At 30.3% G+C, this 13,829-nt stretch overlaps 1 protein-coding gene across 1 annotated transcript; it reads left to right on the plus strand.

Moving 5' to 3' along the window:
• Positions 3,478 to 4,287, plus strand: LOC109337142. Its single transcript, XM_019574077.1, has one exon. The coding sequence runs from the start codon at positions 3,478 to 3,480 to the stop codon at positions 4,285 to 4,287; it is 810 nt and encodes a 269-aa protein (XP_019429622.1).

The raw sequence follows: 13,829 nt of genomic DNA on the forward strand, positions 1-13,829 counted from the left end.
TAATCATATATACTCCCCATATGTGATTTTATGGTACTTGTTATGACAGTCATTTTCTCACCCACTATCTTTGACAAAGAGAAGAAAAAACATTGAAGGACTACAATGAACAAATACATTTAATTTGATGGATATTATAGGATTTATATACGAGTAGATTAAACTACTTATCTTAGAGATATAGTTTTATATGGTTTCAGTATCTGATGGCTAACAGATGCTTTTAAGCCATATGTAATTGTTTGTTGATTTTAGGTTCATTATTTAAGAATATGATTTATCCGCCTATAAAGTAAAAAAAAAATACATTGTGAATTCCACAAATCCATGTGTTAATAGTTACTTACTTTTGAGTATCAAATAAAATTAATATAAATGAATAGTGAATGATATAATAGTAATGTTAAATGATTTACATATAAAATATTAAATTCTCAGGTATTTTATGCATGTTCTTTGAAATCCTTCTCTGTCTAGGCTTGCTATGATTTGGAATTTTGGATCCTTCTACCTTAATGGTCTCTTACACAATTTGACACTAAAATAATACTTCAACTCAGACTATGTCCTATTTGAATTTTAAGATGCCTTTAGTCACTTTTCATTCATAAATGTTTAGGCTAGGCCCTATTTAGATGAGTCAATTAAGCCCGTGCATTTGAGCACCTATACACCAAGTTCATCATGTGGTTTAAAAGGGAATCTAAGCGAACAAGGTGTGATATACCCTGCATATTGGTCAATAATTGATAAGCTTATTGGGCATAGCTGTGGAGTATTCTCAAGGGCTTGGAACCAGTTTGGACCTCATGATTTAGAACACTCATAATAGAGGGATTCAACTAAGCTCATTGTCGCTAAGTGGATAATGATTCCAATAAAAACAATGTAGGCATGAGTTCTTCGGATTTGAAGTATAACTAATTAATCAGAAAACTTAGTTGGAGACAACTTCAACACATCACAGTTGGAGATGTGGATTTTGAATAAAGATTAAATTCAAATATGATTTTCTCTTAATTTTTTCCAAACCATAATCATAGAAATCAAATTTTAATTAAACAAATCTAATTTATTTCTCTTAACCTCCTTTAATCAATTAATGAGAGATATTCTTCTCATTAAACACATGTGGTAAATCCTAGACTATAAATAAAATGCTTTATTCACTAGATAAAAAGATAGGTACCCACCAAATGAATCCAAAATGTACTCATATCATCCACAACAACCTTAAAATCTCATATACACAATAACCCAAAAAATCATTCAATAAAATCGATTCAATTCCTCAACATCCCAAAAAACATCCATATCGTCCATCAAAAAATCATCCAAAAAAGTATAATCTTCCACATCATACAACAATTCACTCAATCAAAAAATTCATTCATCAATCATTTTATACCCTCGATATTATCTTTCAAATACGACAGTCCAAAATCATCCCACCAAAAACTACAACCATCATCTACCAACACAAAAAATCGTATGATGTCATTGAAATGTAGGAATAGTTGTTGGACCATTGGAACCACATATAGGCCCAATGCATACATGGATTTATTGAGTTGGATCTTTATTCTCAATTAATTGATGTTGATTCACATGTGTAGGTAAGTTCAATTTCTTACATGTATCTATTTTTTTTCATTACCTCTACCCTTTATCATCTATATGTATGATAAAAAAAATTATAATGATAAGCCCTATAATTAATGTATTCGTAAAAAATTTAAAATTAAATTACCATGATTTTAAGATATGATGCGGTGTCGAACATATGAGTTGCACTTCACTTTCTGAAAATTAATGAGAACAATTATTTTTTTCTAAAAAATCTCTTTAAAATGAAATTATGAGATCTTAACTAATCATTAATATGAGATACGATGTCAGACACAAGGGATGTACTTCACTCATTTTAATAGAAAATTAGTTAAGATTAATCATCACATATTTCTAAAAAAAAATTATAACCAACAAACTTTTTTCTACCCAAAGAACTATATAGTCTTGGTTCCATATTAGGGATACGTAGAAGCAAAGTTTCATCTTGTGATGCACAATAAAAAATAAATAAAATTGTCATTTTAATAGTTAATTAAATAACCAAATAAGTTTAAAAGTGTAATATCAGTCATATAATTTAGTGAGGGGTACCGCTTAAAGCAGACGAATATGGTGCTGATAACTTCCCTATTCCGTAACCGATTTCCGAACCTCGATATTAAAAATTCAAAGCCCAATGTGATTAGACTAAAAGATTTTTCTACATTTTTAACTGATAAAATGTAGTAACGACTATAAGAATATTGTATAGCCGAAAATCGGGACACGATAATATATTTTGTGCAAAATCTCACAAAAAAAGTGAGGTGTTACAAATAATATTTTAAAGTTATGTTTGTTAGTCTTGTTTTAGAGATGAAGGTAATATATATGTGTCCAATATATAAGAGGTGAAATTCAATCTTTTGAAAAATGAAATTACTTACTTTGCTTCCTTGAATAATAGCTTGAGGATATTTGTTAACAACTTTTCCTGCCTCACAAAAAAAGTGAGGTGTTATAAATAATATTTTAAGGTTATGCTTTGAGTCTTGTTTTAAAGGGGAAGAAGGTAATATATTATTTTGGAAAATCTCTTCCTTCTTTAAAAGTTAGATGAAAGAGTGGAATATTTTGAAGGGTTTCTAGAGCACTTTAAAACTATCCACATATTTATTTTCATAGTTATCTTAATTTGAGGTTTTTCTCAAGACAAAATGTCAAAATATCTAAATTATATAATTATATTATTGTCCATTTTTCATTGTTAATTATATTTTAAAAGGAAAAATAAAAATTATTCTTACATTATCATTACTTTCATCTCATCTATTTCTTATACTGCTAAACAATGAAGATGTTAACTTAATTTGCCTTCTTTTTTATTTCATTCGTCCCCTTCCTAACCACTTAATAATTCTCATTTCATTTATCTCATAATTTTCAAACATAACCTAAAATGATCATCTATGATGTGATATTTAAGGATCGATATTTTAAGTTTGTATAAGAATATATCATCTTTATATATTTTAGTCAGTAATTTTCACAAGCATGCTAATTACACTCGATTTAAGCACAAAATGGACAAAATCAGGATGAGACTCTAATAATAGACGTGTTTACTACACTAATTATGTGTCATTTTATTAATAACAAATAACAAATGAACACAGTTGTATTAGAACTCTTATTCCCTCAAAGTAAAGCTGTCTAAACTCTCCAGCAAAAGCAAAACCAAAATAACAAACTCTCATGAGTTGTCATGCTTTTGTTTTCCACGTTGTAAGCACCCAATTATTTTATTCTAAGACATCAAAGTTCCCAAATCATGTCATATTCCAATGCACGCAATCATTGAAGTTGTAGTTGCCTCATTCTATACACATTGCACCTAAGAGGTAGCGTCATTCTGCGGTTCCTCCCATGGAAGGGCAGACTCCACAGAATGGCACCACCATAAAAGAGGTTAGAGACGACCAGGCGGTGTCCTCACCAGTTCGACTGCTACCACCGCCTGGTCATCTCGACAACCATGAAATGTACATTGTTCAATTCCCTAAGGATCAAATCTACCGTATTCCCCCACGTGAGAATGCCTTGATCGTGGAAAGACACCGCAACCTACCAAAGGAGAAAAAAGCTCGTAGTTGTTGTTGCTCCACGCGCCTCTTGCTAACCCTATGTCTCATCCTTATCACCATTATTGCCATAGTTGGCATAACCTTGGCCGTCTTGTACTTCATCTTCAACCCAATGGGACCTACATTCTCAATCAACGATGTTATGGTCAACACAATTGGGAAATCTAAGACCCCACAATATGAAATTTCGTTAGGGGTTAAGAACCCTAATAATAGGTTGGGACTTGATTACGAAAACAATGATAATGTTGTTACCCTAATGTCCGAGGGGATTATGGTTGCAACAGGAAAGTTCCCAGCATTGGAACAAGGTCATGATGCTTCATCAAAAGTGATGGTTGAGCTAACAGGAACAAATGTTCCTTTGCCTAAGGTTATGGATATGAGCATGAATGATGTGAAATCAAATAAACCTATTTCTTTGAGTTTGAACATGAAACTTGGTCTGAGAGTTGTGACTGCTGGGCTCAAAGCATGGGTTATGAAATCTGATGTGGTGTGTGAGTTTAAGGTCAATGCTCTTAGGAACGACACGAAAATCTTGTCACAAATATGCGAAACCAATTTTAAAATAATGTTTAAGATTATTTGATTAGGATGGTTTGGTATTTACATATGTAAGTGTCTCAAAAGAAACCTCTCTAGTATTCTATTGGAGAGATAAGTTATGGGAGAAACTTCACTCTGGAAAAGTATCATTACATTGCATCTAACAAATAAAAATGTTAAATCATACAATTTTTTCCTTTTATTTTGTATGTATTTCCCTTTTCCAATACTTGAGAGGATACCCGTAAGTGTTATTATAGCAATAATTTCGTGATTACCAAAACATGGCAGCCACATCAATTAAAGTATTATGTGATCATCCTCATCTTTCTTTTTGGGTTGTATCCTTGTTTTATTTATTTTTTCGTGTCTTTAATTCTTATTGGTTTTTGTTTATTTATTTAATCTGAGCCTTTCAGGCACAACTTCATGCAGTTGTATTTTGTTTCTCTAAACCTTAGAAAGGAAAATTAATTTGTATTGTAAATAAAGAAGGCCAAGTGATACATAGAGAAGATGACAAATCTCAAAATGTCTTGTTTAACCAATACCGCAATATTATATTGGAGAGGATTTTTTTTCCAGTATTATATAGCACATCACTATTATTACACAATTCTTTTACCACTTCTTTTGAAGAAAATAAAAAGAGGGAAAGACCCACTTCAACACCATCATTGAATAAATAAAAAATCATCATAGAGCAGTTTTATCATAATTATATGATTTGTTCAATGAGATATTGTACATATTTATTCCACCATTGGCATATTTTCCTGCTTAATTAGCCAGCCACTGGGTAATTATTTTTCTGCGGAGTTTACCGAGAAGGACCTATCAATGTTAACTATAAGTATATATTGTCAACTAATCATATATACTCCCCATATGTGATTTTATGGTACTTGTTATGACAGTCATTTTCTCACCCACTATCTTTGACAAAGAGAAGAAAAAACATTGAAGGACTACAATGAACAAATACATTTAATTTGATGGATATTATAGGATTTATATACGAGTAGATTAAACTACTTATCTTAGAGATATAGTTTTATATGGTTTCAGTATCTGATGGCTAACAGATGCTTTTAAGCCATATGTAATTGTTTGTTGATTTTAGGTTCATTATTTAAGAATATGATTTATCCGCCTATAAAGTAAAAAAAAAATACATTGTGAATTCCACAAATCCATGTGTTAATAGTTACTTACTTTTGAGTATCAAATAAAATTAATATAAATGAATAGTGAATGATATAATAGTAATGTTAAATGATTTACATATAAAATATTAAATTCTCAGGTATTTTATGCATGTTCTTTGAAATCCTTCTCTGTCTAGGCTTGCTATGATTTGGAATTTTGGATCCTTCTACCTTAATGGTCTCTTACACAATTTGACACTAAAATAATACTTCAACTCAGACTATGTCCTATTTGAATTTTAAGATGCCTTTAGTCACTTTTCATTCATAAATGTTTAGGCTAGGCCCTATTTAGATGAGTCAATTAAGCCCGTGCATTTGAGCACCTATACACCAAGTTCATCATGTGGTTTAAAAGGGAATCTAAGCGAACAAGGTGTGATATACCCTGCATATTGGTCAATAATTGATAAGCTTATTGGGCATAGCTGTGGAGTATTCTCAAGGGCTTGGAACCAGTTTGGACCTCATGATTTAGAACACTCATAATAGAGGGATTCAACTAAGCTCATTGTCGCTAAGTGGATAATGATTCCAATAAAAACAATGTAGGCATGAGTTCTTCGGATTTGAAGTATAACTAATTAATCAGAAAACTTAGTTGGAGACAACTTCAACACATCACAGTTGGAGATGTTCAGTCATAAAGGGACCCATTTAATGATTTATCAAATTATGATTGAGTATCTCCAATATGATGTTTTAAGGTTATCTCCAACCAAGTTTCTCTCCTATTTTATACATGTCCACTCCGTTAATGTACCTCTAGCTGCTCAAATGGACTGGCTAGGCCCAATTTTGTTTAATCTAAATATTGGGTCTAGTCTAGGCATTTGTTCGTGGGTGGAAGTTGTAAGATCTATGCAACTTACATGTAGCCATTTTTTGCCGCATTGTGCGGCTCAATTGTTCACCTTCAAGGCTTCAGCATGGCATTCATTCTATTGTGGCTTTTTTGTGTCATCCATTTTACCCTATGCATTTTTTGTTGCCATTCATTCATTTTTTTCCTTCTAAAATCTCATTTTATTTTTTAGTGTCACAACCACAAATTCATAAAATGTCAAATAACCAACGAATAATATTTTATTACCATAAAATGATATAAACAAATTAAAACTTGGTCAAATAATATATGTATGTTTTAGTTGCAAATAAAATGCACATAAGTTAAAATTTAATTAAACAACTTAAGTGTTGCTAAAATATAAGTTAACAATTAACAAATATAATCACAAATAAATTAAAAGTTTTTTTCATCTTAAAACGAATCACCACATTTGAGACTTCAATCCACCAAGTTGAACCGAGTCATTCTGATTTTAATCCAAAATCGGTTAGATGAGAGGCTCGGACTGTTCAAATGTCTGGTTCCGGATTGAACTGGTTGGACTGACCGGTCTGGGCCGTGGTTGAAACTTTCAACAAAGTCAATTATTTATTGTTAAGTGAATTACTTAATAGTCCAATCAAAAACCCCTTATTAGTGATTACTGAGCATAACAAAGTGACTTACTTAAGAGAGTCCAATCAAAACCCCCTAATCAGTGATTAGTGAGCATGGACACAATAGAAAACTTGAAGTATTACAACGCATTGCTTACATGCATTTTAAATTGTCTTATATATTTGGTGAGTTTGATCATTGCTCTCTCCTCTTAACTTCATTTGCTTTTTCGTGGTTAAGGGTAAAGAGATGTTTTATGAGTTATTCGTGTTATAATTCATCTAACATGTAGATATCACAAAAATTATAAACAGTTTTTGAGAAGAATGAAATACCAAATTATGGAAGTAAGATTCCAAGGGAAGTTGTGGTTTTGTTTGTAATTATGTGATTACTCACTCTCTCCTGTAAATATTGTATCATTGGTATCTTATTAATATTATTTTTCTTATTAAAAAAAAGGATAAAAATAACATTTCATCATAATGATATAAATGTCATTATATTTTATATTTTCTTTGTTTTCCATCTCACTTCCCTTTCAAACATTTCTCTAGTGAGAGGATTCTGACTCGAAATTACGTAGCTCACAAATTTAATAAATATATAATAATATATTCTCATATTAAATTATTATACTCATAAATAAAGTGACATATATCAACAATTATAAATTAATGTTTAATAAATAAATTATCTCTTTATAAATGTCACATTCTTATGTATATAATAACTCAGGATGATTTAATAAAGCATATATCATTTTCCTTAATAAATACCCACATTATTATATAATATTCCACATTTTGACCAACTGAGTCGACACACGTGACTGTATCATAAGAAAATAGATGTTGTAAAAGAAAAATTCTTCCATGCACAAAAATACAAGGTGACATTATATTCTCAACCACTCCTCCAACATTTGCAGCACTCTCTCTGTGTATCAGTATCTCAGATTTCACAACACGCGTTAACAGTTTATAATTGGCCACACATTAATAAAACATCGTTATTTCTTTGCTCCCCGTTACTAGGGCATAATGGTGTGTCACATGGGTGACCCATGTGGCCAAGGAGTTTAGCATATCCAACAAGTACCTTGGAAAATAGTGGACATTTTCTATCACAAAAGTATATTATTTCATGTGTTATTATTTATAACGGGTCAAAAAATATTTAATTATTAAATTTTAATTTAAATATATTTTTCAAACCAATACAAAATAATAACACATAAAGTAAAATACTTTTGTGGATAACAACCGTGCTCTCTGGCTAAACCTAATAAGCACATATGTTTTTGTACAAATTATACCGCTCCATATGCTATGATACATAAATGATTGAAAAAATTATTTAATCTACATTATGCAACAAAAAATGTATTTCCATCAAATAATGTGGCTGCTCTCTTGGTAGTGGAGTCTCCCCTCAAGGCAGGACCAATTCCCCAAACCAACACGTGTAGAAAATTTGGATCTCTCCGTTGCATAATTGTGCCCATGTCCAAACACGTTGTACTTAGGAGTTAGTACTACATTAGCAACCAGCACACCTTATGACTAGTCGACTCATATCCAGGAGATGACAGTGAGATAAAAATATATATGAAAACTAAAAGATAAAGATATTATTATCCATTTAACTTATATTGAATTACATTTTTACCCTTAAATATATATCAAAAACTCCAACCAACCTCTCCAGTAATGGAGAGGAGTCTGATTTCCTTATGACCCCTTCATATATAGCAAAATTCATGCAAATGCCGCCATGGCATAAAAACCTTAATCTATCCCATGTTAATTTATTTCTATGTTTGATCAATCTGGATCATTCACAATAAATAAATAAATATAACTTATTAGATAAATGGGTGTGATATTGTTTATGTTGCTCCCATAATAATAGTGTTTGTGCAGTAGTAATTTTTACAATTTTCAATTTTAAGATTGGGGTTGGTGGGAGCAACATAGGTATATATTGGGTGGCTAAGAGGGAGAATGCTGCATCAAACATAGCAACACACATTTACCGATATTATTAATAAAATGGTACTTATATTCAATGACTATTATTTTTACTTCAAAGAGAAGAGAGGAAAGGGGAATAATATATTGGCAAAGTTATAGTTAATGAATAAGAAATAAGACAATTGACAGAGAAGTGATGTTCCACTATGATATCTAGCCAATAATTGAAACTTTAGGACTTAGTTTAATTCAGATATGACATTAATCATATAGATAAATCTAGTGGACTCTATCTTTCCACATCGGACACAAAAATTAACAGGTAGGTGTTGTCAAAGGTTGGAGCCATGTTCATGTCTCTATTCCAAATATCTGTTATTCCTCCTATTGATTAACATCACCTTTTGAGTGGATTCCAACTCTTCATTCAACCATACAGAGATACCCTATAATCAAGTGTTTGTTTCACTTTCTAATAACCTAACCAAAGGTTAGTTAAACCTTTCTCATTCAACTTTTGATCTCCTAATTGGGCTTGGATTGACGCAACTATCATGATGTAGCCCAACAATAACATTGATGTAGGGTTAGTCCTGACATATCAGAGACGCTCTATAAGGGAAAACATGGTCCCTCAATTTATTGAAAAATCGTAGACAAAGTTTTTATGGGAATAGAGAAAACTATGTTACTAAGACTCTCACACATCACAGTTGTAACCATGTGATGTTTTAGACACTATGCATAACTTAACATCAGAGTTTGAACAAAATATCATTTATAAATTTTAAATTTTGATGAATTATAAAGTTGTAATCATTTTATCTCTATTATCATATTTATCAAATGAAACTTAAGTAAAGCTTTTAAATATACTAAAATCATTATATGACTTATAAAAATAAATATACTAATAAAACAAAATACGATTTTTTTTTAAAAAATAGGACATTTATCATCATGGGCCCTTAAGGGTCATACTTGCTGATGATGATGATTTCCTATACTCATTGGGGTTCTAATAGTGTATCAAGTCAATCAAAATGTATTACCTAATTGATTTTTTTTATATGAAAATATAAATTAATATTTTTTTATTATTTTGGGAAATATTATTGGTTAAAGATATAAAAATATGGTCTTTTTGAGATAGAAGGAGCTTTGCATTTATCCATGAAAACACTCTACCTTCTCCTTTATTATTATATTCCCTTTTCACCCTCAATAGGGTTACTCAACAGCAACAACTTATAAAACAAATTAATAGCAACAGAAAAGTGGGTTCCTTCCAATTTAAGCACCCATTATTCTGGCACTCCTTTATTCTTTTGCAAACTTTGCTATACGCATAACACCTAGAATTTTGTTGAAGTTTAGGATGATAAAATTTGTTCAAATTTAAATATAGCAGAATAATTTATTATGTAAGCAAAAATCTCAATAAGATAAGTAACAACTCAAATCATAACATAAACATAATTTATGGAAAAATTTAAATAAAATGAATGTAACTAAATCCTAAATAAGATAATGATTTGTAAATTTAAGTATCATCTAACATACTCTATCAAGATAAAGTTTAGTAACATTTAAGTTTGTTACAAATAATTTATTTAAAAATGAAAATAACCAAATGATTGTATGGACTTCACAAAAAATCGCTAAAAATGTGTTGTAAATTACAAAGTTTGCAGATATAATCACCATTCAAATATCCGTCAATGAGAAAAAGAAGTTACTACTAATATAATTTATTAGTGGGGAAAGTGCAACTGGAATGGTCATTGGTGGGAAGAGAAATAAATGATATAATCATCATGAGAATGATCATCGATATAGGAAGAGAACAATTAGTATAATCACCATCAGGATGAGTGTCAATGGGAAAAGATGTCACTAGTAACATAATTCATCAATAGGAGAAAAAAACACTATTGGACGATTATCGATGAGAAGAGAGCTCAATGATCACTATCAATGGGAAAAAATGTCATTGCTAATATAATTCATCAATAAGAGAATAGGCACCACTAAAATGATCGCCAATGGAAAAAGAAACCATTAGTATAAACACTGTCGTAAAGTTCTTCGATAGAAAATAAGTTGACCGCTAATATAATTAATCACTGGGAGATAAGACAACCAAAATGATCATGGGTGAGAAGAGAAATGAATATATATATATAAAATGAAGAAAGTGAATCATTTTATTGGAGCCAATTTGTATATTTGGATAATTGTTGCATGAAATTTGGAATTGTTAGATTGAAGAAGAAGAAGAAAATGAATGAATACCAACGAGTATGTGACATGATAAAGGGAGATGAGTAATACGAGTTCTGAATTTTCGGCACCTCAGTAGTGAAATAATGACTAAACATGTCACACATGATGAAACCACTATAATATCATGTAGAAGAGTTTAAGATGATAATGTTTGGTCAAACTTAAATATGTATAAGTCTAAATAATTTATTATATAGACAAAAACTGTTATATGATAAGATAAATAACAAATCGAATAACAACTAACAATATATATAATTTATGGATAAATTTAAATAAAATATAACTAATTAATAATAATTTATTAACCCTAATACTCTCTAACAAATATAATTCATTTATCTATGCCCTTAGTATCTCGATCGTTGCATTATGGAGTAGCTTTGATGTGTGCTTCATGTTTCAAAGACACAGAGCACATCTTTTTGCGTCTGTATAATAATTGTTTAAGTTTTTAATATCTATTAGTCTAGGAAAGTGTTGTTATACATGTGGTGACAACTCACATTTCTACTTAAACAAAGCAACACTTGGTTCATAAGAAAGTGGACACCAAAAAATATATCGAATTATCCCAAAGTTTCCTTTAGAAAGAGATGTGCAGTGGTATTTATTTATCAATATGTAAAATGAAATACCTTTGGGGCACCAAATCTCCTTTTCCTAATTTAAAGCCAAGTTACATGTGCTTGATTTAGAATTTAATATATAACCTAGCATCTTTATATCAATAATTCGTTAGTTGGTGCCTACTTGCTCATAGTCACGTTCAATAACGGTTTAACATTATTGATCTAGATTCATTCAAAGAGTTCAGTTTATAATTGAAGTTACCAATCCAACCAATCAAATTTTTTAAACCATTTATTAATTAAATATTCTCTTGGCTTCACCAATTATTGATCTAGAACTAGAATCTAACCGCATTATATTAGGGTTGCAATCAAATCACAAAAATAACAATTTCCAAGAATCAAAGAAGTGTAGAAATGTCACTACACTGCATGACAAAGAGAAAGCTTTGGGTATGAATGTATCATGGCATGGACAAAGAAACATTGATTGAGACATTGAATAATGACATAGCATAGGATGATAGGATTGATTTATTTTGAGCACCAAAAAAGTCAGCTACTTTTGAGTCAGCTTAAGATGTAGGATAATAAGGTAGTTTGATAAGGAGCCATCTTTTACCTGAATATCTTAGTATCCAAATCATTGATATTTTTTATCATCTTATCTCTCAACTTTAAGGTTATATTATTGAGATGCATAAAGTCCAATTGGAAATTAATATTTAAAGGATAATATGGGAAAGTGAAAGACTTAAAATACATATTCTGACATAGCCTTGGAGCATTTTCTTTTCATTTTCTCAACTCTAAAATCTAACTTGGAAACATATCCATAATGATTTGTTGTTGCGACTTGTGCACTGCAACCAGTGGTCCTAGGCACCTCACAAGTGGATGATTATTTTTGGGATAAACAGAGTAATGCATTGGATACTCAAATTACCAGATTCATACAATACTACACACTTACATTAGTATTCTAAATATTAATTCCAGGGCGTGAGAATAATAAGTCACAATCACACGAGATGCCACACAATATGGCTGTGCATATTGCAGCTAGCCTACAATGAAACAAATATTATAGACATTTGACCCACAACAGAATTTTTTTAGCATATTCTAACTTATTTTTTTGAAGCAGATTATTGAGTTTAAATCAAAAGTTAGAAAGTGTATCTTGTTTGAAATATGTTATTATTTTAGTTTCACATTGTTTAATAATGAGATAAAGTAAAGTGATTAATATTATATAATTGACTGAAGTCTATTATTATAATATGCACCAAATAAAAACATAAGTAGAAACACTCCCTCAGCAATTTGGTCTATGTGTATTAGAATTTGTAATCATTATTTCTCTAATAATATATTGGTAGTTGTTTAACGCTTTCGGGGATGTAGGCACTATTGTTAAAATCCAATTATCAAATTTTCTTGTTTCTCTTGTGTCTCTTATTTGATTGATTATGACCCATATTTATGACAATAGCTTCGGCAATGGTGAATAATTGCCGTTGCCACTAAAGAGAAGCTTCAATTTGCGTTTTTTTTCCTGAAGCAACTGATATGATAGATGTGAAATGAATTACCATTTTCACTTCTTGCCCCAAATGCCAAAAGACTATGACTGCATTCACTTATTCAACATGTCATAATCTGTTTATTTCTTTGACCATGTTTTTTCCAATTCTTTTGAACAAGTGGTGTTAAAGACTGTATTTTCAATGTTGTTTTTTTTGCCACAAAATAATAAATCAATTCGTACTTAGTATAGATGTTATATATACACTAAAAATTATATTTATCATTGACACTGGCATTTAAGAAAAGAAAAAGGAGAGAAACCAAAATGTACAAATCTATCATTCTTCCTTTTCTTTCAGTAAAGAAAAAGTGTTAATGGTGAATGTCAACCTTTGACTAAGAAATAATAATATAATATCTATGTATGGTTAATTGTATTATATTTTTTTGATGAGTTGACATAATGAGAATAAATGAGGAATAATAGACTAATAGTATATAAAACTCTTACACTGTCAAAACATTCATTTTTTTTCCTAACATTATTATAAACCTAAATGTATATT

This window comes from Lupinus angustifolius, chromosome LG01, assembly GCF_001865875.1.
Source record: "Lupinus angustifolius cultivar Tanjil chromosome LG01, LupAngTanjil_v1.0, whole genome shotgun sequence".
NCBI classification, from domain to species: domain Eukaryota; kingdom Viridiplantae; phylum Streptophyta; class Magnoliopsida; order Fabales; family Fabaceae; genus Lupinus; species Lupinus angustifolius.

Excerpts from the sequence above, each read along its gene's own strand:
- LOC109337142 (XM_019574077.1), top strand. The coding sequence starts at position 3,478 with ATGGAAGGGCAGACTCCACAGAATGGCACCACCATAAAAGAGGTTAGA.